Source organism: Dasypus novemcinctus, chromosome 3 (assembly GCF_030445035.2).
Source record: "Dasypus novemcinctus isolate mDasNov1 chromosome 3, mDasNov1.1.hap2, whole genome shotgun sequence".
Classification (NCBI taxonomy): domain Eukaryota; kingdom Metazoa; phylum Chordata; class Mammalia; order Cingulata; family Dasypodidae; genus Dasypus; species Dasypus novemcinctus.
The window spans coordinates 136,839,454-136,865,939 of record NC_080675.1 but is presented as its reverse complement, the minus strand read 5'-3'; the positions used below and the strand labels follow the sequence as shown (position 1 = coordinate 136,865,939).

The following is a 26,486-nucleotide window of genomic DNA, read 5'->3' as shown; positions in this document are numbered from 1 at the left end:
TCCATTTGGGAGACTGATTCTGATCAGAAAACAAAACAAGGAAACAGGACTCCTGGTCAGCTGCTTGGAGATCTCGTGGAGGGGAGAAGACTCTGCTCACACCTACTGTGAGCCCAGTGCCCCCAAGTGCCTCCTCCCAAATCTAAGAACCTCTCACCGAATCCACAAGCAGCTTCTTGCTGGACTCTCCGATGCTCTTCAAGGCCACGTCCACATCCTTCTGCCCAGGGAGGCAATTCACGCAGCTATTCAAAGAGTGTGAGACAGCTTTGGCCACCTGAATACACGGGGTGGGGGGTAAGGAGAGCCATAAGGGAGGAGCTCTGGGCATTTCAGTACAACCTGACAGGACGCAGAGCCAAAACAGAATGGAGATTCTGGCCCCACATCCCACGAGCATAATCTCCAAAAGGTCTCAGATGGGGGAACTTGTCCACCAGCATCTACCTGACACTGTTTACTACATTAAATCACCTCATCTAGGTCTCTTGGCCAAGAACAAAGCTAAGCCCTCTCATGGGGTTAATATCCTGTCTTGGCAAAGGGTGTGATACACACAGGGTGCTCTCCAAAGCCAGGGTAAGTCACAGTTCTGTGATTCAAACACAGAACCACCCAATATCAGGTCAGGTACTCAAAGAAATCAAATGCCAGGAAAATGGAAATACGTCCCTTCTTGAGAGCCCTGCTGAGGTCCCGAAGGTGGAAGCAGTCCTCGAGTCCCTGGATGGCGGTAGCTAGCCCTGTGGTTGATTTTTGCTCAGTGACCCTCTGGTACAAAAATCCCCAAACCTTACTCTAACCAGGGGCAGGTAGGATGCACTGAGCACTTCAGGACCACCTTACGCTACATTGTTCTAGAACCACTTACCTACTGCTTTTAAGGCTGTTTAGCGGCTCCCTGCTTGTGCTCTTGGCTGTGTCATGCCCCTTAATCTAAACCAACTCCTTCCTAGCCCTGTGAGAATTTTGCCTGGATGATGTCTAGTCAATTGGTTTCGTTAGGTAGTTGGAAATCAAGGAGAAATGGAGAATCAGAGTTTAAAACTTTGAGCAGCTAGACTCAAAATGTACACTAACCTCACCTCCCAGGCCAAGCATCAACAGGCCTAAAGCAAACATCCTACCTCCTGGCTCCTAAACTTCCAAGGACAGATTTCAACAAAGCGCCCATACTGCTGACTGTGAATTAAGCAAATCTCACCTTCATCTGGGGGCTACTAGGTAAGACTTACAAAACTGGCTATCATGTTGGACCAGCACTGTTGAGTGTTCGTAAGATTGTGAAGAGACACACTGAGTGAAAGTGTTCTTATCAGGAAACAAAGTGCTCAGGAGGCAACCCCACATGTCCCCTTTATTGGCGACCACAATTCCTGACCTGGGCCTCACCTGAGCTAGTCTTTGTTGCCTCTCTGCATCTCCAGGTGCAATCAGCGCCTGCTTGGCTTCTTGAATGAGCATGGCTGAGCCCTCCATCACGTCTCGAGCGGAATCTAACATGGCATGTGCAGCTGTGGGGTCAGTGGTAGACGCAGCCACTCCACGAGCAGCCTGGGCCAGTGTTTTCAGAGCTTGGGCTGTCTCTCTAGCAGCCACTCCTGGAGATAAAAGCCCACAAGACCTTCTATTAGATGTCATCTAAAAGCCAGATTTTCCCCTGGGAGTAAACCTCCAGACTATTTGTATAAATTCAAACTTTATAAAAAGTAATTTGGGAAAAAAAGAAATTTAGAGCTCACTGTGTCCCAGGCACTGTCACAGAGTTCTCTCCTTTCTCTGTGACAGTGCGTGGGACACAGTGAGCTCTACGTTAATGTTTTTCCTGAATTACTTTTTATAAAGTTTGACTTTGCTGTGTTTCTCAAAGAAGTAACTGATATTGCTGGTCTAGCCCAATCAAAGAAAGATGCTTAAAAAAAATTTTCCCTTTGACCTCTCTTGCTTCTATTGCCCCCCCAAATCCTTGGACCTGAAACACCAAGAGATTAAGTACACAGATGTTACATACCTGGGTGGACACATAGGCTTGTGGGAGGTTATTTAAATTCACTTTTCTTTTCAATTGGTTTATTGAAGCACAATGTACATGTAACAAAGTGAACAATTCCTATGTGTACTAGCTTAGTGAATTTTTACATGTGTATACATTCACATGTAACCACCATCCAGGTTGAGACACAGGAAGAGTTCTATCACCTTACACCCTTTCCAAGTAAATAGCTCCCTCTCACCAGAAGTAATCATTATTCTAACTTCAATCACTAGTCTTACCTATTCTTAAACTTCATGTTAATAGAACCACACAGTTTATATTCTTTTTGTGCCTGGTTTCTTTCTCTGATCATAATACTGTGGGAGTCACCTATGCCATTACATGAGGCAGTTCATTCCTTTTTCATGATCTATAGTATTCCATTATATGAAGACAACAAAATTTATTTATTCATTCTTCTACTGATGGACATTTGGATTGTTTCCAATTTGGAACTATTATGAGTAAATCTACCATGAAACTTTTTGTACATGCATTTTGGTGGATATACGGACTCATTTTTCTTGGGTATAAATCTAAGAGTTGACTTGCTGGATCCTAAAATGCATATTTGCTTTAGGAGATACTGCAAAACAGTTTTTCAAAGTGGTTTTACCATTTTACTTTCCACCATTAATGTATGAGAGTTCCAGTTGCTCTATATTCTAACTAATCCTTGGTATTACCTTCCCCCCGCGCCCCTGCTGTTTTTGCTGTATGTCCATTTGCTGTGTGATCTTCTGTATCTCTTTCTTTTGTCTTCTCATCTTTCTCCTCGAGGATTCATTGGGATTTGATCCTGGGAACCTCTGATGTGGAGAGAGATTCCCTGTCAATTGCGCCACTTGAGTCCCTGGTGCCTGCTGCGCTCTGCCTTGACTCTCCCCTTCTTCTCTCTTTTTTGTTGCATCGTCATCTTGCTGCGTGACTCACTTGCGCGGGCATTGGCTCACCGTGTGGGCACTCAGCTTGCCGCGCAGGTACTTGGCTCACTGCACAAGTACTCAGCTCACCACATTGGCACTAGCTCGCTGCACAGGCACGCTTTCTCTTCTTTTTCACCAAGAGGCCCCAGGGATCGAACCTGGGTCCTCCCATATGGTGGGCAGATCTGCTTCCTGTTATTACCTTTCTAATTTTAGCCTTTCTGGCAGGTGTAGAGTTGTATCTCAATGAGGTTTTAATTTGTATTTCTCTGCTCAGTAATGATGTTGAACAGCTTTCCATATACTTATTGGCCTTTTGGATATCATCTTTGTGAGGTGCCTGTTTATCTTTAAATTCACTTCTAAACCAATGCTGGGACTTGATGATAAACTATGAATATAAGCCAATCCTTTAAGCCGATGGCACCACCTTATGCAGAATAAACATGAGACTGACTACTTGGTAACTAGTCTTTGGTACACCCAAGAACAGGGTGAAGACTGGAGATGGAAGGGCACGTGAGAAAGGAGTCCAAGCACTGCTGAACAGCTGACCTGAGGGCTCATCTCCATCTCCTCTCATCTAACCACTTCACAGAAGAAGCCCAACATTGCAAAATATCTTGTCCATAAACACACTTTTATAGGCATCACCAGATCTAGATCTGAGGTTTCTTAACTTTTAGTTTAGACTTTTGGGATAGAGAGCTGAGGGCTTATTAGAATATCTTTATGAAAAGTAAACAAATCACTCTCTCTCACTTCGAACTGACTACTTTCTGAAGGATTTGGATGGATGGTCTATAGCAAGAGTTTTTAACCTTTTTGTTCCACGGACCCCTTTGCCAGTCAGGTGAAATGAATACTACTGTGATTTACTTACTGCATGCATTCAAAAGCGAAGGAAATGCTAGATTTCAGTTAGAGGTCAGAGAAAATAAAGATAATAAGTTCGTTTTTTTTTTTTTCAATTCAAGCTCATGGAACCCTTGAAATCCATCTGTGGATTGCTGGATAGGACCCCTGGTCTACAGCCACACACTGTGTGGCCTTTACCAGCATTGCTTTAGCTAAGTTAGCACAGATGCAGTAGGTGGTCCTCTTGTAACTAAGAATAAAGTTCTATAATACAATGAAGTGTGGGAATGACCCCTATACTCATAAAATAAGACAGCTTTGCAGCACCACAGACTTGCTAATCTGTAAATATTTAGTAAGTCACACAGCTGGGACATAATTCTGCCATCTAATCAAGGCAAATTACAAGGCTGCCAATGTACTATTTATCACAAGGCACTTCTGAGTACAGCCTGTTGAATGAAAGAATTTTAAACAAATTGTTTTTTTTATGGCAGATGAGAAGCCAGAAGAGAAAACACAAAGGTAAATCAAGTTAAGTTGAAGGAGAGGAAAAAGGCAAGTAGAATGGTCATTCTACTTCATGTCTACGCCTTTTGCACAGGGTTGAGGGATGTTGCTTAGAAGAGTACCAGATGAGGTTTAGGCCTCATCCTAGCTCTGGCTCTGTGATGATCAGATGCACAGTTTAGGCTCTTGCCTTCTTTCTCTTGGCTTTAGTTTCCCACTTTTAGAAGAGGCCGACAGCCCAGCTCTGACCACTGATGCTTTTAGACTGTGATTTCTAGACCTCTCCTCTTGCCTTCCCATTTATCACACACTCTTGAATCCATTTCAATTTGAGCTGTACAGGAATTTGGAAGAAGAAAACATATCATATGCAATTAGGAAAAACATATTTATGCAAAAATCATTTAGTGAAAAACTTTTATAGACTCAGACAATTTAAAAGGGTAGAAACCGGAAAAACTACATTCCAAAACCCTAAGCCTGTCCACCCCACATGTTTTCTGTTGGGGATTCATGAACTTTCAAAGCACATCTAGGATTCTTTTTGGATTGATCAGGTTTCCTGGAAAGAGGAAGCCACATCACCAAAGGATGAAACAAGGTCACTAAGGGTCAGAGTTCAGTCAACATCCAATGCTGTACGTGGTTGAATTGATAACAGCACTCTCAATGATAACCATTAGAGTCAGGTCTCCAAAGCAAATAATATCTCCAAATGAGTGAAGTGTGCATTACAATGCCAGAACCAACAGTGGAGAAATACTGACGCAGACTTTTGTTTCAATAATCACAATCTTGGAGAACACAGATTACTCTCACAGTATTCCTGCCATCTGGATCTTAAATTAAACTTAGTAACAGAGTCTTAAGACATATCAGTGATATCAAATACAGCATTCCTTTTAACAATTGCTCTTTATTAGAATTCGTGTAGACTGTATGTCAAGACAATACTGGACCACATAAACTTACAAAGTAAAAAACCAGGTATAACAGATTTTAAAAAATCTGTTCTGAAAAGGTGTCTATGTAACTGTATTCAGCCATGTAGAAATGTATTTTGAATACTGAAACTGGTCAAACAAAAACAGATCTGCATTAGAATGCAGGCTAGGGGGAGTTCATGTGTAACTTCTGAATACACCACAAACCTCAGGGGAGTTCACTAGGGAATTGAAACCCAGGAAGAAATGTCTACAGTTGCTCTCATTCCTTGCTTTTGACTCATCTCTTAACTTCCCTAAAAGCATCTTCAACAAGAAGGCAGTGACCTCCTTTTTCCTAAAGCTAATGGATGCTTCTTAAGTCCCCCTCTTACATACCTTCTGGGCAGCAACTGCCACTGGCGGCCATTTTCTCTAAGTTAAGAGTCTCTGGCTCTAGAGACAGCCTGCTCTCCTGGTTCCCTTGTTCTTTCCAGGGCTGCATGTTCTCATTGCTTTCAAAGGTTCCTTTTGCTCAGCCTTCCCCTGAAATACTTCAGTTCCTCAAGGTTATACCTGATAAACTATTTCTTGCTCTACCACACCTCTTTGGCAAACTTATCTACCTCCACGATTTCAATCATTATCATTTACTAATCATTTCCAAATTTATATCTCTAGTTAGCTTTCTTTACCAAGTTTCAGAGGCAAATGTCTAGCCACCTACCTAACAGGCACCTCTATTTGGCTATCCTGCAGGCACTTCAAACCAAATACATTTAAAGCTGAACTTGGAATCCCTAAACTATACCTAAACACTGTCCTGCAGTGGTCCCAAGTTCCCGTCACAGTGATTCATACAACTTTTTGTCCAGTTATGAGGCCAGTTAACCATGTTACCTTCCTTAACTCCATCCCCGACAATTTCTAACCAGTCACGAAAAATTGGTTATGTCTGTTTCTTTAATCTATCCTTTTGTCTACACTGCAAGTCACTATCTTCTCTTATCTGGATTAACTCAAAAGCCTCCTTGCTGGTCTCCCTGCCTCCAGCCTTGTTTCCTTCCAATCTGCTCTGTACACAGAAGGTAGGGCAACCTATATAAAGGCAATCTGAACTCCATCCACAGCTGAAAATACTGAATTTCTTTTTCAAATTCTCTTAGGTTAAATGCAAAATTATTTCAATTGAATTCAGAGGCCCTTTGGGATCTGATCCCAGTCTACCTTTTCAGCCTCATCTTCTTACTCCCTACCTCCTCATCTTTTACTTGACCTTTCTCAGTTCTTTAAGTCAGCATTCTCTTTTCTCACCTCTGGAACTTTATGCATGCTGTTCCCATTTCCACAACCACCTTTTCAATGCTCCCACAAACTAAACTGTGATAATTCCAAGCTACTTATTTAAAACACTAACTACATAGTCTGTCATCCTGGATATTACCAATACCAGATGATGTAATCTATAAATTTATTTTCCCTCCATCAAAGACAATTTCATTGTCTATGCTAAAATCTGGCAAGATTTCAGGAATATATGGACATTTTAGAAATTTAAATATCTCATATACTCTATGCTCTGTAAGCATTCATACATGTTTCCTTTTCCAATAATGCTAAACAGTTCTCAAAACCCTGATTAGGTGGCAATTTTGCTCTAAAACTTTCCCTTACCCTCCAATTAGGGCAGAGTTATACATTCATATTATTGTAGATAGTGTACTGTACCATAATTCCTTTTGTCCTACTGTGCTTTTTTTTTCATTTAAAAAATTTATTGAAATATATCTCTCATACATAAACATACATAAACCCTACTGTGTTTTAAATTTTTTTTTTATTTCAAGGTAGTAAACATACGGTTTTAAAAATCAAATAAGATTCTGCTTATAGTAATAGCAATATAACTTACTGCAGATCAAACCTCCCACTGAGTAACTAACTAGAAAAACAGGAAAAATATATAAAACACCTGTTCAAAGGCACTGGAGAGGTAGAGATATCAAGGCACCAAGGAAAAGAGGGCCAAGATATATTGAAGAGAATAAAAGAACAAAGATGTGATTCCAATGCTTAGGGATGCTTTTTCCCTCAAGGCATTTGCTAATTTGTAAACGGTTGCCCAGAAACTGAGAAGCTAAGCAGAGTTTCCTGAAATATCAGGGAGTTAGGAGGATAAAGAGTGGAGTCTGGGTCCAAGAAATAGTAGGGACCATGGTAAACACCAGGAACCCATGAAGGGTACAGCCTACAAGATCAACTAGAAATAGACAACACAGTTCTAATAAGCTCTATCACTGCTTGGATTATGGTGATCTGTCCCTATCTAAACCACCTGCCAGAAGAAAAGAATAATCCTCTCTGGGGAAGGAAACACAAAGTAGAGTCCTAAATTATCTCTAAAATTCCAAATACCAATACCCAGCATAAAAAAACAAAACAACATCTTCAAAGAGCTAGAAAAAAATAACTGCCAACCAAAAACTTATATAATAAGTGAAATTATCTACCAAAAATAAACGTAAAACAAAGGCATTTTCAGACAAACAAAAACTGAGAGAATTTGTCATCAGTGGATTCATACTAAAGGCAGAAAGGAAATGATTCCAGACAGAAACATGTGAAAATGCAGGAAGGAATAAAGGTCAATGGAAAGTGTAAACAGTGTAATAAACCTAAAGGAATACTTACTGTGTGAAATAATATTAAGACAGTTCTGAGGAGATTAAAATATATTAGGAGTTAAAATACATCAGTAAATCAAGTTAAAGCTTTCCAAGATCCCTGTACTATCCAGGAAGAGGTAAGCAAACTAACTTATGAGACTTAAAAAAATAATAATAATAAATGAATATACAAATAAACTAATCAAGGGGAGGGAAATTAATTTAACAAAAACATATAAATTTAAAAGAAGAAAAGCAGAGAAAAAGGAATGAAGAACAGGTAGGACATAGAGAAAAGAAATAGAAGCCAGAATCAAATCTCTATGTCAAAAATAACATTATATGTAAACATACAAAATAATCCAATGGAAGGGAAACTATTAACATACAAATAAACTCCTATCCCCAAAAAAGAACAACTACAGATAATTCCCAAGATATACATTAAATATAAGAATATAGAAAAGTTGACAGTAAAAGGATGGAAACAGATATACCATATACATTAACCAAAACAAAAGGCTTCTTGCAGAAAACTGTAAGAGTATTGAGATGGGAAGTGGATGTGGCTCAAGCAATTGCAGACATCCCATCTACCATATATATATATATAGGAGGTCCCAGGTTCGATTACTGTGGCATCTTGGTAAAGGCAAGCTGGCCTGCGCACAGAACTGACACAACAAGATGACGTAACAAAAAAGAGACATGGAGGAAAGACATCGAGAAACATAACAAACCAGGGAGCTGAGGTGGCTCAAGTGATGGAGTGCTTCTCTCCCACCTCAGAAGGTCCAGGATTGGTTCCCAGTGCCTCCTAAAGAGAAGACAAGCAGACACAGAACAATGTGCAGCAAACTGACACAGAGAGCAGACAGTGAGTGCAAGCAGAAAGGAGGTTGGGGATAAATAAAATAAACCTTAAAAAAAAAAATAGTATTGAGAGAAAGAAAAACCTAAATATAAATGTAGGGATATATATTCACAGATTAGAAGCCTCAATAAATGTAAAAATGTTAACTGTCCCACAGTGATTCAACGTAATACCAATTAAAAACAACAACAGGTTTTTGGGGAAGAGATTGACAGGTTGATTGCAGAATTTATGTGGAAATGCAAAGGGCCAAAAATAGTCAACACTACCTTAAGGAAGACCAACAAAGTTAGAAGATTTACATTATCAGATAGTAAGACTAACTATAAAACGGCCATAATTAGGAAAGTGTGGTACAAATGTAAGGACAGGCAATTAAATTAGTGGAAAAGAATGGAAAGGGCAGAAACCAACCACTTAATTTCTGACAAAGGCAGCACTAAAGACTATAGGGAAAAGGATGGTCTTTTCAGTCAGTGGTACTGGGTCAACTGGAAATCCATGGCAAAAGCAATTAAACTGGAACCTTATTTGCACATACAAAAAATTCAGTTCCAGGTATAATTCTAAATATGAAAGGTAAAACAATAAAACTACTTGAATATAACAGAGGAGAATATCTTCATGATCTTGGGATAGGCAAAAATTTAAAATAGGACACAAATAGTATAAAGGAAAGGCTCAAATTAGACTTAAAATTTTTTAAAAAAATAAAAACTAAAGTTTTGCTCAACACCTTTAAGACTGAAAAGGCATGCTACAAACTCAATAACGATACAAGACATATATATATGTGACAAAGAATTCTTACAAATAAATAAGAAAAAGAGCATACAATTTTAAAAATGGGCAATTCATGATAGAAGATGTCCCTTTGGTCAATAAATATATGAAAAGTGCTTCAGACACACAGATTGTTAGGAAAATGTAAATTAAAACCACAATGTGATAATACTACATACTCACAAATTGGCTACAGTAAAAAGATTGACATTGCAAAATGGTGACAAGGATGGAGAACTGGGACTTCTTTATGCACTGCTGTAGGGACTATAGCTAAATATTTGTGCAGTCTATGATCCGGTAATTCCATCCCTAGGTACATATCTAGAAAATGCTTAATTGAGTTCAAGAAGATACATGTACTAGAAAATTCATAGCAACATTATTTGAGAAAGAAAAGCAAATGAAAGAACTGCTATCTGAGCAAAAGAAGCCAGATATAAATGGTCACATATTGTATTATTCCATTTATTTATAGCTCAAAGATAGGCAAAATTAATCGACATTGTTAAAAGGCTTGGGTATTTACCTTTGGGGGAGGAGAAAAGGGATACAGATATTGGGAAGGGGGTAAGGATACATCTGGGTTGCTAAAAGTATTCTATTTCTTGGTCTTGGTGCATTCTTGGGTACACTGAATTTGTGCTAACTCATGAAGGTAAACACTCAAATTTCATGCTCTTTTCTATATGCCTATTATATTTTAAAACTCTCCCAGGGTTTGTAGTTTGCTGTTTATTGGCTTCCCTCTGCCTGGAATCCTTCATGGTTTTTTAATCCAGTTCTGTCACTTAACACTCATCTGTCTCCTTTCATCTGTGAAAATTTCACTGACATTGTATTTGTTGTCATCTCCTCCCCTACTTTCTTTGAACTTAGGAGTCAGAAGTCCTAGACAACTGTAATTACTTGCTAATAGTCTAGCAGGGGTGGCCCACAAAGAGTTGAGAATGCATATTTTATTATTCTTTATATGTTTATTATCAAGTCCAGGACCAAACGAAGGTGGGTACTAATTTCAGCTCTGTCAGTACTAATTTCAGCTTCCCTAAAGGGAAGCCGCTTAACCTCTCTGGGCCTCTGTGAAATGGGGATCATGATATTTACTTATTGGGTTGCTGTGAGGGTCAATGAGATTGCCTTTGAATGTCCCATAAAGACATCCCACTATTCTCCAAGCTCTCATACAAGAGTATGGGGAAAGGGTATCTTTGAACATGCAAAATGTTTGGAAAATATGTGAACTACTGAAAAAGAAAGTCAGGTCTACTGTCAAATCAATGAAAACACCACTCCCCTCCCCAGCTCTCCCACCGCACCCCATTCCCAGCCCTGCAGTGGGCTCCACCTTGCCACATGGCATCACAAAGAGCACAGGGAGCCTCACCTGTGTAGTGCTCGTTGCCTTGAGCAGCACACGTCAGGAGCTGCGCCATGGAAGAGCCAACTGCTTTAGATGTACTTCCCAGGTCCTGAGCACATTTTTCCAACTGCAAGAATATTCAAAGGAGAAGAAAGGTTAGAAGAAAGAACCATCCACTGAATTCTTAGCATATGTTAGAAAAATAATGCAGATGAAATTAGCCGTTTCCCACCTATTACACAGACAGCTCTGAGAAGAATCAAGATGACACAGGGGAAAGGGCCCAAACTTTAGAATGAACAAACCCTGGTTTAAATCCCTGTCCTCTTACCCCAATGGCTAGCTATATGAGTTTAGGTAAGTTACTGAATCTTGCCAAGTCTTAGTTCCTGAGATCATAATTCCTAGCTCGGAAGGTTTTCAGAGCATTAATGTAGGTACTCAACAAATGGTAGCTATTAGTATTATGCCTCTAAGAGCTAATTTAGAAAGTCTGCAACAAATCCTTAGTGGGAATTAATTATGCCTTGGCAGGAAATGGGCAGATATCCAGCTGCACCACCTTCCTGGCATGTGGGACCATTAACATTGTTCAATTTGATCATTATACCTTGAGGAGTTTCAACAGAAAGGAAATGCAATAGAAATAAAGGTTTGGAGCGGTAAATGAGATTATGAAAATGGGGAAAGTGCTTATTTCCCATGAATAGCATGGCATCTTGCTTTGTAAACTGAATAAATAATTCAGAGAACAAAGTCACTAAAGGCCTAGGGTACAGATAATTATTTGATTACTAGATGAGGACAACATTCTGTATGAGGATTTGCAGGCACACAACAAGAGTACAGAAAGGCATCGGAGAATGTGTACATTTTTATCATCATGACATGTCTCCCAAGAGACACATAGTAATAGGGAAAAAGAAAAGCCTGGTCCATTATAGCCTATCATAATATAATATACATACATTTTTTAAGGCAAAAAAAATTATTTAAAAATTATATGGTGGTTACTTGCAATTTAACTGTTCACTTATTTGATGTAAAGGCAGAATTTGTGCCATGCCGATTTGTCTTGGGCTCCCTGGAATAGAGGAAACTGCAGGACATTTCAACAATTAGCGAACGCTGCTGGAACAGGACCCAGTCTGGACTCTCTATCATCAGCTGGGTGACTATGGTTCAGTGAATTAACGTTTCTGAACCTGAGTTAACCTCTTTTTTTTGCTTAGAGAATTTGTAGGTTTAGAGAAAAATCATGCCAGAATACAGTGTTCCCATGTATTACCCTATTATTACATTTTCCATTGGTGTGGTACATTTTGCATTGGTGTGGGTACATTTGTTACAATTTATGAAAGTACATGTTCATAATTAAACTATTAATTATAGTCCATGGTTTGATTTAGGGTTCACTGGTTAGTGTTGTGTAGTTCCAAGGATTTTTTTTTAAAATTTTTATTCTACTAACATATATATATAAAACCTAAAATATCCCTTTAACACATTCAAATATATAATTCAGTGCTGTTAGTTACATTGACAATATTATGCTACCATCACCACCATCTGTTACTTCCATTACCAAACCTTTTCATCAACCCAAATAGAAATTCTTTACATTTTAAGCATTAACTTCCTATTCCTTACCTCCACCTATCCTGTTAAGCTAGATTTTAGATACTGACTCTGAGTTTGCTTATTCTAATTATTTCATACCAATGGATCATACATATTTGTCCTTTTGTGATTATTTCACTCAATATTATGTCTTCCAAGTTCATCCATGTTGTCACATACATCAGACCTTCATTCCTTTTTATGGCTGAATATATTCCACTATGTGTACATACCACATTTCATTTATCTAGTCATTAGCTAATGGATACTGGGGTTGCTTCCACATTTTTTTGCAAATGTGAATAATGATGCAATGAACATCAGTGTTTAAGTATCAGTCCTTTCCTTCAATTCATATGCCATTGAGAAGTAGGATTGCCAGGTCATATGGTAATTCAATATTTAACTATCTGAGGAACTGCCAAACTGTCTTCCACAGCAGCTACACCATTTTCTATCTCCACCAGGAATGAATGAATGTTCCTATTTTGCCATATCTTCTCCAACACTTATAAGTTTGTCTTCTTACTAGGAGCCACTCTAATGAGTGTGAAATGATATATCAATTGTGATTTTGATCTGCATTTTGTGAATAAGAAGGATGTTCAGCATCTTTCATGTACTTCTTGGCTATTTGTATATCTTCTTTTGAGAAATCTCTATTCAAATATCTGGTCCAATTTTTAATTCAGTTGTTGGTCTATTTGTTGTTAAGTTGAAGGATTTCTTTACATATTCTCATATTAAACCCTTGTCAGATTTATGGTATCATTATTTTTTCTCCCACTGAGGTTGCCATTTTGTTGCTTGTGCTTTGGGTGTTAAGTCTAAGGAACTACCACCTAACATAAGGACCAGCAGATGCTTTCCTACATTTTCTTCTAGGAATTTTATAATCCTGGCTCATAAATTTAGGTCTTTGATCCATTTTCAGTTGAATTTTGTATATGGTATGAGGTAGGGGTTCACCTTCTTTCTTTTGCAACTGGAGATCCAGTTTTCCCGGTATCAATTGTTGACAAGACTATTCTTTCCCCATTGAGTGGATCTGTCACCCTCATGAAAAATCAGTTGGCCATAAATACGATGGTTGATTTCTGAGCACTCAATTTGATCCTATTGGTCTGTATGTCTGCTATTGTGCCAGTCCTGTGCTGCTTTGATTACTATTGCTTTGTAATAAGTTTTAAAATGAGGAAGTGTGAGTCCTCTAACTTTGTTCAAGATGGCTTTGGCTATTTGTGGTCACATACACTTCCATATAAATTTGTTAATTGGCTTCTCCATTTTTGCAAGGATGATTGTTGGAATTTTGATTGGGAATGTGTTGAATTTGTGAATCACTTAAGGTAGAATTATCATCTTAATAATATTTAGTCTTCCTATCCATGAACACAGGATGTACTTCCATTTATTTACATCTTCTTTGATTTCTTTTGGCAATGTTTTTCTGGTTTTACATGCTTACTTAAATTTACTTCTGGTTATTTGATTCTTTAAGTTGCTATTGTAAATGGCTTTTTTTTTTTTTAATTGATTTCTTCTTCTGAATGTGCATTATTAGTATACTGATTTTGGGGTACTGATCTTATACCTTGCAACTTGCTGAACTCATTTATTAGCTCTAGGAGCTTTGTTGTAGATTTTTCAGGATTTTCTGTATTTAGAATCATATCATCTGCATGTAGGGGAAGTTTTATTTCTTCCCTTCTAATTTGGATGCCTTTATTTCTTTTTCTTGACTAACTGCTCTGGCTAGAACTTCCAGTGCAATGTTGAAAAACAGTGGTGGCACTGGACATCCTTGCCTTGTTCCTGATCTTAGAGGAAAAGCTATCAGTCTTTCACCATGAAGTATGAAGTTAGCTGTGGATTTTTCACATATGCACTTTATCATGTTGAAGAAGTTTCCTTATATTCCCAGTTTTCTAAGTGTTTTATCAAGAAGGGGTAGTGGAATTTGTTAATTGCTGCATGAGTTAAGATGATCGTGAGGTTTTTCCCCCTTCATTCTGTTAATGTGGTGTATTACATTAACTGATTTACTTATTTTGAACCACCTTTGCATACCTGGAATGAATCCTACTTGATCATGGTATATAATTCTTTTAACATGCTGTTGGATAAGGATTGATAGTATTTTGTTGAGGATTTTTACAACTACATTCATAAGAGATAGTGGTCTATTATTTTCTTTTCTTGTGGTACGTTTATCTGGCTATAGTATGAGGGTGTGATGTTGGCCTCACAAAATGAATTAGGGAGTTTTCCTTCTAATTCAATATTCTGGAAGAGTTTCAGCAGGATTGGTGTTAAGTCTTCTTGGAATGTTTATTAAAATTCCCCTGTGCATCTATCTGGTACTGGGATTTTCTTTTCTTGGAGGTTTTTGATTACTAATTCCATCTCTTCATTAGTTATTGGTTTGTTGAAATCTTCTATTTCTTGTTAGTCAATGTAGGTAGTTTCTGTGTTTCTAGGAATTGTCCATATCATCTAAGTTATCTAATTTGTTGGTATACAGTTATTCATCAAATCCATTTATAGTCCTTTTTATTTCAGTGGGGTTGATAATGTCCCTTTTTCATTTCTGATTTTAGTTGTGTCCACTTTCTTTTTTCTTAGTCTAGTTATAGGTTTGTCAATTTTACTGATCTTCTCAAAGAACCAATTTTGATTTGTTTATTCTATTGTTTTTTTGTTTTCTGTTTCATTTATCTCTAATCTTTATTTTCTTCCTTTTGCTCATTTTGGGTTTAATTTGCTCTTCTTTTCCCAGTTCTTCAGTTTTGAGGTTAGCTTGCTAATTTGAAATCTTTCTTCATTTTTTAACATAAGGATTTAAAGCCATAAATTTCCCTCTCAGCACTGCCTTTGCTGCATCCCATAAATTTTGGTAATGTATTTTCATTTGCCTCAAGATATTTCCTAATTTCCCTTGAGAGTCCTTCTTTAACACTGGTTGTTTAATTTCCACATATTTGTGAAATTTCCATTTCTCCCTCTGTTAATGATTTCTAGCTTCATTTCATTGTGGTCAGCAGAGATACATTGTACTATTTACATATTTTGAATTTATTAAGATTTGTTTTGTAACCCAACATATCTTCTATAATGGAAAATGATCCATACCCAATTGAAAAGAAAGTGTATTCTGTTGTTGTTGGATAAAGAGATCTATATAAGTCTGTTAGGTTTAGTTGTTTTAAGTGTATGTATAGTTTATGTCCCCTATTTCCTTACTGATCTCCGATCTAGAAGTTCTATTCATTATTGAAAATGGTATATTGTCTCCTACTATTAATGTAGAACTGCCTATTTGCCCCCTTCAAATTTGCATTTGCTTTATATATTTTGGGCTCTGCTGTTAGATGAACATATAATTATTATGTCTTATTGAATTGACCCCTTTATCAGTATATAATGAGCTTTGTCCCTTGTAACAGTTTTTGACTGAAGACTATTTTATATTAGTTCCAGCTACCCTAGCTCTCTTTTGGTTACTCTTTGCATGGTATAATTTTCTCCATCCTTTGACTTTCAACCTAAATTCAAGTTTTTGAATTTAAGGTGAGTCTCTTGTAAACAATGTATATTCAGTTATGCTCTTTTATCCATTCCACCAACCTCTGCTTTTTGACTGGAGACTTTAAGCCATTTACATTTAAAATCTCTACTGATAGTGCAGAACTTTCTTCAGTCATTTTACTATTTAGTCTTTGTAAGTCTTATAACCTTTGCGTCCCTCTGTTCTTCCATTAATGCTTATTTTTATATTTATTTAATGTTTTTGTAATGCACCACAATGAGCCCCTTATTTGTTCCGGGATATATTCCTTTCTTTTTTTTTTTTAAGATTTATTTATTTATTTCTCCCCTCACCCCTCACTGTTTGCATTTGCTGTGTCTGTTTTTGTTGTGTGCTGGTCTTCTTTTTAGAAGGCACCAGGAACCAAACCTGGGACCTCTGATGTGGGAGGAAGGCACCTAATTGCTTGCACCACCTCCTCTCCATTCTTCGCTGTGTCTTTCATTATGTTTACCTCATGTCTCTTGTTGTGCCATCTTGTTGTGTCAGCTCACTGTACCTGCCTGTCACTTCAGCTTGCTGTCTTGCTCATCTTCTCTAGGATGCACCAGGAACCAAACCTGGATCCTCCCATGTGATAAGCAGGAGCTCAATCACTTGAGCCACATCTGCTTCCCAGGCTATATTTCTCAATATGTTTCCCTGTGATTACCATGGGGTTAAAATTTAATATCTTAAATATATAATAAGCATATTTGATTTTATATCAACTTTACTTCAATAGCCCACACATATCGCTCTGTCCCCCCACCTTTTTTTGGTACTTGTTACAAATTATACCTCCATGCGTATTATGTCCAAAACCATACATTTATCATTACTTTTTATGTATTTGCATTATAGCACCTGTAGGAAGTGGAGTTGCATACCAAAAAATACAATAGTACTGGCATTTATAATCCACATATGATTACCATTACCAGATGTCTATTTCTTTATGTTGCTTTGAACCACCATCTAGTGTCCTTTTCTTGTAGTCTGAAGAACTCCCTTCAGCACTGCTTGTAGATCAGGTCTAGTGTTAATGAACTCCCTCAACTTTTGTTTATCTGAAAATGTCTTCTCTCTCTCTCATTTTTGAAAGAAAGTCTAATGGATAGAAAATTCTTGATTGGCAACTGTTTTCTCTTAGCACTTTAACCCACTGCTTTCTTGGCTCCATGGTTTCTGATAAGAAATCAGCACATAATCTAATTGGGCCTCCCCTGTACGCAACATGATGCTTTTCCCTTGTAGCTTTTAAAACTCTTACCTTGTCTTTTGCATTTTACAGTTTTTCAGTATATGATGGTATATTTTCTTCAAGTTTATTGTGTTTGGTGTTTTCTGTGCTTCTTGGATGTGCATATTCAAGTCTTTGGGAAAGTTTTCTGTCACATCTTTGAATATTCCTTCTGTCCCTTTTTTCTTTCTTCTCCCATAATGTATATACTGGTATAGTATACTAGATCATGTCCCACAGGTATCTAGCTATTTTTGCTTTTCTCCATTTTCTTGCCCCTCAACCTGACTCATTTCAACTGTCTTGTCTTCAAATTCAGTGATTCTTTCTTCTGCCAGCTCCAATCTGCTATTGAAACTCTCCTGGGAATTTTCCATTTCAGTTACTGTAGTCTTCAACTTCAGTAGCTCTATTTAGTTCTTTTTAAAATTTCTATCTCTTTATTGAGATTCTCATATTGATTCATTCATTGTTTTTCCAATATCCCTTGGTTCTTTCTCTGTATTTTCCTCCATCTCCTTGAACATAGTGAAGATCATTTGAAGTCTTTGTCCAGAATGTCCACAATCTGGTCTTCTTTGATGATGTTTACTGGACTTTTATTCTCTTCCTTTGGATGGGCCATCATTTCCTATGTCTTCATTTGTCTTGTAATCTTTTGTTGCACACTGCACATTTTAATATTTTAAAATGTTAACTCTAGGATTTAGTCCCTGATATGCCTGTTTCTTGAGTATATAACCAGCTGGTGATATGACAGAGATTTTCTTGGGTGTCAGGAGCTAACCACTGGGCTAAGTCTACTGCCTTTTTTTTTTTTTAAAGATTTTATTTATTTATTTATTTCTCTCCCCTTCCCCCTCCCACCCCACCCTGGTTGTCTGTTCTCTGTGTCTATTTGCTGCATCTTCTTTGTCCGCTTGTTGTTGTCAGTGGCATGGGAATCCGTGTCTCTTTTTGTTGCGTCATCTTGTGTCAGCTCTCCATATGTGTGGCACCATTCCTGGTCAGGCTGCACTTTCTTTCATGCTGGGCAGCTCTCCTTACTGGGCACACTCCTTGCATGTGGGGCTCCCCTAGGCGGGGGACACCCCTGCGTGGCACGGCACTCCTTGTGCGCACCAGCACTGCGCATGGGCCAGCTCCACACGGGTCAAGGAGGCCCAGGGTTTGACCTGCGGACCTCCCATGTGGTAGACGGATGCCCTAAAGGAGCTAACAAAACCAAGCAAACCTGAGCAAAAAACAACTTTCACCATCTTCGCAAAATGAGTTTACATTGACTGGCACTCTTCCTCAGAGTTCAGCCCTGCTATCAGGAAGGTCAGTCCAAGGGGAATGCATAGTTCAGGGTCCTTTCTGTATTTTCTGGCCCTGTGTCTTGTCCTGGGCTTGTGCTTGTGCATTTAAACTCTGAGTTGCCCGACAAAAGCATCGGGAGGTACCATAATATGATCAAGTTAGACCTCTGTGCCATAATTCTGTGTGCAGTTGTGTGGCTTTATACTATATTTTGTGCTTTGAAATGGCCTATCTTCTTAAAATCATGACTCTTGAATTTTTCAAGTTTATCATTATAACCTCATTGTTGCTCATTTTACAAGCAAAATATCTAAGACATAGGGGACATAAGGGGCTTACCCGATGGCTAGTTAATGATGTACCTGGATTTAGAAGCCAGACCTCCGAATCACAAACCTAGATCCTCTTGCTACAGAGTGCTTTTCCTAGCCCCAGAAAAAGGCCACAGAATTAGAACACTGAACTCAAACACTAACATCTATGCAAAAGAGAGAGTAAATGTTAACAGACCCCTGTTCTTCCCAGCCAAATCCCAGGAAACCATGGGAATATTCACCAATCCCCTTCCCCCCAAGTGCCACTGTGATCCTTGTCTTAATGCAGGTCTAAGGAAATGTAGGTATCTTAGGATTTTGCATTCAAAATGCTCAAAATTCAGCCATTTGAACTTCTAGAAATGCCTTGACAAGGCTTTAAAGGTAAAAAAATCCTACTCTGCTCCCAAATATCTTACCGTTTCTCCTGGAAGTGGTTTCAGCTGACTCTCCACAGCAGCCATCTTGGCATCCTGCAGTTCGTTCTTAAGCGTCTGCACAGTGTTCAGAGCTGAGTCAATTTCCATAGGACCACAGGCTTCATGGGCCTATAAATAGAGGTGGGAATATATGTGCACAGTCGGCTTCGGAGAAGTGTCCCTGACACTTTGCAACATATGAAATGACGTATTTTGCTCGAGAGCGCAAAATAATCCTTAGTCAGGACCTCTGCTCTAACTTCCCTAAATAACCAATTATGTATGTCTCATAACTGGATTTATTTAAAATCTCCTTGAAGCTTTTTTTATCCGACATGCATCTGCCTCTCAGACTAAGAGGATCCTCTACTGGCTGATTCTGAATTTTAGAGAAAGGGCATCTAGTACCATATGTATGTGAGCACACAGAGGCTCAGGATGAATGTGGTAAATGAACAAATGACCAAATGGACTTAGGACTCTGGGGACAAGTCTACATCGACCTAGTAGTTTCTCTTTACAAATTTCTAGATTACAAACCATTCTCTTTTCATACTGAAGATCGGGAAAGATTTTTTTCCTGGTAATTTGTTCTAAGGAAAAGGCTTCATTCTCTTGATCATTTAGAACACTGGCTCCAAAAGTTTGGATTGCATCCCTCCAATAGTCACATTATAAATTATATATAGGTATAACTATTGATCAGTATATTGAATATTGATAAATCTTAATTTCATTCCTTTTCAGGTAATAATAACAGCAATTAATATATACTGTATATGTATTAACTAAGTGATTTCTATATGCCAACAATATTATGTGAGGAAACTGAGGCTCAGAGTGGTTAACTTGCCCAGATCACAAAATCAGTCAACAGCAGGGCCAGCATTTCAGTGCAGATAGTCTGGATCCACAGCCACCACCCTTAACTCTCATACTATACTGAAAATACATTTAAAAGCTATCAGTGTCCACCTGCACCCAGAGGGTAGTCTTGCTTGAGCCCCACTTTAGGGTTCTGTTTCCACGCAGTTGTTTGGTGTTAGTGTGTATCTAAGACTCACTGAGGAAAGTTGTTAAAATACAGATGTTCAGGCTCTATGACCAGCGATTCTGACTGGATTTTTCAGGTGCCAGGCCCAGGAGCCTGCATTCTAATAAGCACCCCCAGGTGGTGCCAGAGCAAATGACTGTAGGACCTCCCCTTGAAAAACAAAGCTCAAAAGAGTTTTTACTGGATACAGTTTAAAGTCCTGGATTTTGTTTCATTTTTGTGATATTAAAAAATGAAGTAAACTTTTACCTCCTTCCCTTGTACATGTATGAAGCAGATGGTTCTCAAAGGGAATTGCTACAGTGAGGAAAAATGAATTCATGCTACAACTTCATCCTAATACCTCAAAAGTACTTTGGTAATTATTAAGTTCCAGAGACAGAAACTCATTTAAATCCTAATTCTGTTCTGTTGAAGACTTTGTTAAAGTGCATACCCCCAGGAATGATGTGAAAACCTTTTAAGGCAAAGAAAGATTACAGGAATGAGCCCTCCCTCCCCCATAGATGTGCTGCCTACACAATCTATTAACTTCACAAGATGATCACTGGGAGATATGATCACTTTTTTTTTGGCCCACAATTTATTTGGCACCAAGAAACTAATGACTAACAGTTACTGCTAAGACTGTGAAAAACGTCCATTGCTCATTCCAGGGCATGGGAGGATGGAGAAGAATGCAACCTGAAATAGTCTGACAAAAGTCACCTGTAACTGGCAGGTGATAACTAAGTCTAAGAGATAACAGCTAAATATGGTAAAAGCCAAACCAAAAGACCATTATTAAATGGTCAGGCAAATAAAATGAGTAATGCTGCCAAAAAGTATGTCCAGCAGTGCTGAGGCCCTGGGTAGCAGCCACGCTACCCCAGCTCATCCACTCCTGACGAGCGAACCGCTCTGACAGGGTCCCAACTTGCCTTCTGCGAGGCAGTACGTAGTTCTGCCAAGCTGGTGGCGAGGTTCTTGGCACACTGGCTCAGCTGCATGGCTGCAGCCTGGTCACTCACGGTGGGTACTGCAGCTTTGGCAGAGGACACCATCTTGCTTCCAGGCTAAGGAGAGATGAGCAGAAGGTAAGATAGCTCCCGGATATCAAAAGTCAGAAGAGCAGAGACCCGAACGGCACAGAGCTGTCATACCACCTAGAACTTACTTTGCCCTACAAAAAATATTAATACCATCTAGTTTCCCCTCAAAATTGCAACTCCCAAATCAAAGTCTAAGTCAGTACATTCTAGGAATATAAAAACAAAAGATGTGTGTGGAACAGGAGGCAAAACCAGGATAGTTGAAATTCTCATTTAAAACAGATTTCAAAGCAAGTTTCTTATTACACACTTTTTTTAATCTTGGAATAGATCTCCAACCTTTGTCACAAATATACCTTATAGACTACTCAGAAAAATACATACAAACAAAATGACCCAAATAAAACTACTCACACCTCACATCCCAAAATGATTTCATGGTACATGGATGTCTGTGTACACAGGTGTATATATATTTATTTTTCAAAAACAAGATCATACTAGTTAGGCTTATAATCTCCTTGTTTCCCATTTTCTATCTTTTCAATACCTATATAATATTCCTTGCATACATATGTCAACATCTCTCAATCCCCTATTGTTGGGCATGTTTCCTTTTATCCCAATATAATGAAAACTGATGTGATAAACACCTTTGTACCTAAATCCTTAATCCTTGTATACACTCATAATTTTCTTTGTATATACTTTTTAAGGTGAGATTTTTGGATCAAATACTATAGACAATTTTAAGGCTTTTAACATATGCTTAAAAATTGTTCTTTAGTAAAGTTATAACAATTTTCATGTTTAAAACTATGAAAATTAAGGAAATGTAAAATCAAACAATAAGAAATTTAACTAGCAAACTGACAAAAATTGCTATCTTTATATGCTTATTTCCCCATCTTGGAAAAAACTATTAAAAAGTGTTCTCCATATACTGCTGGTTTAAGGTTAGATTCATTTAACTTTCTGGAAGGGCAATTTTACATGTATGAAGAAAGTTTAAAATATACAAACTTTTTAAGCTTGTGATCACATTTCTATTTATTTTTAACCCTGTCTTATTCTTGCAAAGATATCATATGTCCATGACAGCAAAAATAAAAGGACAAAAGAAAAGGAAAAACAAGAGTAGGAACCAAGTAAAATCAGGAATGTGTCTACACTGCTCCATACTAAACACCCAACAATTCTGCCATGGTGGAGATAACACAACTGGCTCTAGGCTATGTACCCAAATGAAAAGAGAAACACCTTGTCCTAGCTACAATTCTCAATGCATGAAAGATAAAAATAAGCTGTTTGCAATTCTGTTTCTAGGAATTTACCCTCGGGAAATAATTCAAGAGGGAACAAAGACTTGAGCACATAATTATTTTGAAAATCACATCACATTGCTGGGGGGGGGGGATTTTTTTTTTACACAACTGATATGTCCAGGGATGGGAGAATAGCTAAACAAAGAGTACAGTCATATAAGAGAATATTATTTAAAATAATAAATGCTCATAATATAAATGTCACATTAAAAAAAACCCACAAGAACTCTACATGCAATGAACACCAATTTGAAACTTACACACATAGTTAAAATACGAGAAAACATCCTCAAACTTCCACGTTTTATCTTTGCAAGTTGGAATTGTGGCACTTGAAAATTTACACAAACAGCTGTATTGCTGGGTCCTGCCACTGCAGGTTGAACTAGAAAGGGTTGAGAGAGTTCAATTCTCATACAAACTGCTTGAGGGATACAAGCAGACAAAACAGCTGATAAAGTAGAGAGATTTGAATACAAGCATAGAGAAAGGGAGTTTTTCCATTAACTCAATATTCTTATTTTATCCAGCCGTCCTTAAAAGGAATCTATCCCTTACCCCTACAAAGACCTTCTGATAGTACAATTGCCACAAATGATGATCACAGCTTCAGAGAAGATGGGTGGACCACTTCTCTTTTCCCCAGCTCATGAATAACAACATTAGGCACACTGGGAACTAACAGTCTCAAAGCAGTAACTAGTACAAGGCTGTTCATCAAAACTTGCAACTTATTACATGTTTGTTCTCTTAGTGGAGAAAGAAATATGATACTCCCAGGAAAAATGGGTCAGGGACCATCTCCCCAGGCAATTTCCCTGCATTAGCATTTTGCTTTGCCAAGTTAAACCTACCTCTCCTGCAACTGGAAACACAAAGAGGAGGTCTTCAAGGTCTGCTTACTGAAAAGACTTTGCTAAGGATGTGAAATTAGTTAATTCCTCTCCTTAAGGAGCAGGGACTCTGGGCATGTCCAAGGTGAATGCTTCATTACCTGAAGGAAGTTCTGGCTGGAAATAATGAGAGCCAGCTGAGCACTGAGGTCTTCTGCTTGAGCTTGGCTCCCTCTCACCCCCTGGACCAGCTGAGGGATATGATCAGCCACTGCCTACAGGAAGCAAGGAAAAGCAAAACTGAGCACACTTGACATGGGAGGAATTGTCAAAAGAGGGTGAAAAATAACCCAAGGTGATGAGATTCTGGGATGTGCTATTCACTTGCAGGGGACCACCTGTCCTAGGCCTTGGATAGACCCAGCATGTTTACCCAACTAGGTCCCTTCAGACCCCTAATCCTATACTCTGGATCTCTTCTCCCACACTGGTTCTTCTCTGTAGTCCCAAAGTCCCAATACATTCAGCAGAAGACGATTCTCCCTAACAAGGCTTTAAAACAATTTCCACAGGTGCAACTCACACCGCCCTGGCTCATTAGGGTTAAAAACTTAGAATCAAAGAATCTGTGCAATTCACAGGCAGATAAACTGAAGTCATATGATCCCATGATCAGAAGAAAGTGAAATAACTACAAGCATGTTCGAAGCTTCAATTTTTTACTTTATAGGCATACATTCTCCCCATCCAGTTTTCATGTCATCATGGCCCCTTTTCTTTTGTTCAAAGTAGCCCCTCTTATTTCTCAAATTGGAAAACCCGAAGCCCAAGGGTAAGGCGGGGTGCATTCCCCAGGACTACTTTAAAGTCAGTGGTTCCCATACTGCCTTAGGGTGGGGTGAGCCCTTTACCACCCACACATTCCTTCTACATTTCTCTTCTGTATCTACCCTCCAGCCAATTAACCAGGCTCTCAAAGTCATAGCTCCATGGCCATCATTGCTGATGCCAAATACATCCTGGCCTGGTGACACATTTTTTGGTAGACCTTTGCAGCAAAGGAAGAATAAAACATGTCTGTAGAATTTGCCCCAAGCCCACATATAGATTGCTGGCCCCCGTGATTTGGTGCCACTTTTCCCTCTCCACCACGACCTGATAAATTGTCATCCTGTCATTTCTTGGCAGTTAACACCAAGAGGCTTAGTACCTTTGGTCTGCTTTGCATTAGGGGGAGGAGCTCATCCTGTAGCATTTCCCTGGACTCGAGTAGCATGTGCTTCCTGAGATGGAAGCTTTTCCTAACAGGAAACACGCTCTCACACAGCAGGGGCCTTGCTCTCAGCAAGAACCGTTCTTTATCTGCCTAATGTCTGATGACAGTGGGCTTGGGGCCCTACTGCATTGCTGAGGCTTTTTGCCTAGAGCACCATACTTCTTAACTGGAAAGTGGGGCTTGGTCCCGGAGAAACCAGAATCAAGACTGCCAGGCTCTGGGAAGTTCCCCTCACAAGTAAAGCCATTTCTGAAGCAGCAGCAGGGACACCCCTTAAATGCAAACCAGCATTTCCCAGAGAAGATGTGGAGGAGGAGAACAGGGCAGTGACTTCTTCTAACCCAAGCTTAATCAAACGTGCCTCTCCACCAACTCCCACTGCTAACTGCAGTCAGAGCATGCTGCCAACACAGGGGAAACGCCCACAAAATCAGGGTTTGTGTCTGGCACTATTTAGGGGTCTCCTGAGAGGGTCAATGCCCTGGGCCCAAGGTGACTCCATGTGGTTTACTGTGTCTTATGCAGTACATGGGTCTCAACACTGCATCCTGCATCAATGCCCAGGACACAGAAGAACGAACAGGACACAAAAGAAAGCACCAAAGCACATGGTCCTGGAGGCCAGACAGATGAAACAAATCTTACAGGCTTTCAGTGGAAAGCAAGAAAAAACAAACCCTCCTCTGATGAGTACAGCCTGAAGAGGAAGGCCCAACTCTCAAAAGGGGAAAAGCACTCTGGAAATCCAATGCTTCATTACTATTTCAAAGCCCGAAAATGGCCTCGTCATCGATCCTCTTTGATCTGGCCTCTTGGAAAAAAAAAAAGAGAGACTCTGGACAAAGGAAAGATAATGCTGGAAGAAAACATACATATGTTCTCTCCAAACACAGGCTGTCCACTTAACTGACAGAAAGCAGACACATGTACACCTGGAACATGGGAGCCGGTACAAACCGGATCAGGGGCCCAGACGATCTGTAGTAACCAAATTACCAGGGCGCTTGGCGTCCTCGGCTATCAGGGTCATCCACAGCAGACCCGGCTCTCAGTCAGCCAGAACCTCACCTTGCAGCTCTGGACCAGCATCTGCTGGGCCGCAGGGTTCTTGTTGGAAATGGCCGCATTCTGGGAGGCGGCGATAGTCTGCGTGGCAGCAGCTGCGGCCTGCTTGGCTGCAACCTGCATGGGGAGAGTGAATAAGGCGACCCAGGGTTTGCAGATGCAAATGTACACTTCTTTACCCACCACTTCTATTAAAGGTTTGGCATGCAGGCAGCTCACACACAGGAGAAAAGAGAACTCCAAAAACAGGCTCCGACTTTTAAAAATCAGTGATGAGGCCAACCTAACGATGCCTTTTATCCTCCTTCAGTTTACATTCCAGGGACAAGTGAAGCTGAAGGACCAGGGCTCATTTGTCTGTCTCCAAAAGACAGGGAACAATTCCAAGATGATAGCACTGATAGGCAGCACCAAACTCTGGGTGTTTTAGGGAAAAAGAAAGATCTTGCACAAGAAGCACAGGCTGCTCTCTGGGTCAAGCCCAGATGCTGATGCTCA

General features: G+C 39.2%; 1 protein-coding gene across 11 annotated transcripts in view; it reads right to left on the bottom strand.

Annotated features, from left to right (window-relative positions):
• Positions 1-26,486, bottom strand: part of TLN2 (talin 2) — a 476,435-nt gene that overhangs the window by 115,991 nt on the left and 333,958 nt on the right. For all 11 annotated transcript variants that reach the window (XM_058294297.2, XM_058294301.2, XM_058294305.1 and 8 more), the window contains 7 exons: positions 25,992-26,105; positions 23,809-23,922; positions 21,379-21,513; positions 19,405-19,533; positions 10,963-11,065; positions 1,393-1,601; positions 158-277 (listed from right to left, as the gene is read on the bottom strand). In XM_058294297.2, the coding sequence (XP_058150280.1) occupies positions 158-277; positions 1,393-1,601; positions 10,963-11,065; positions 19,405-19,533; positions 21,379-21,513; positions 23,809-23,922; positions 25,992-26,105 (924 nt within the window). The remainder of the gene's footprint in view (positions 1-157; positions 278-1,392; positions 1,602-10,962; positions 11,066-19,404; positions 19,534-21,378; positions 21,514-23,808; positions 23,923-25,991; positions 26,106-26,486) is intronic.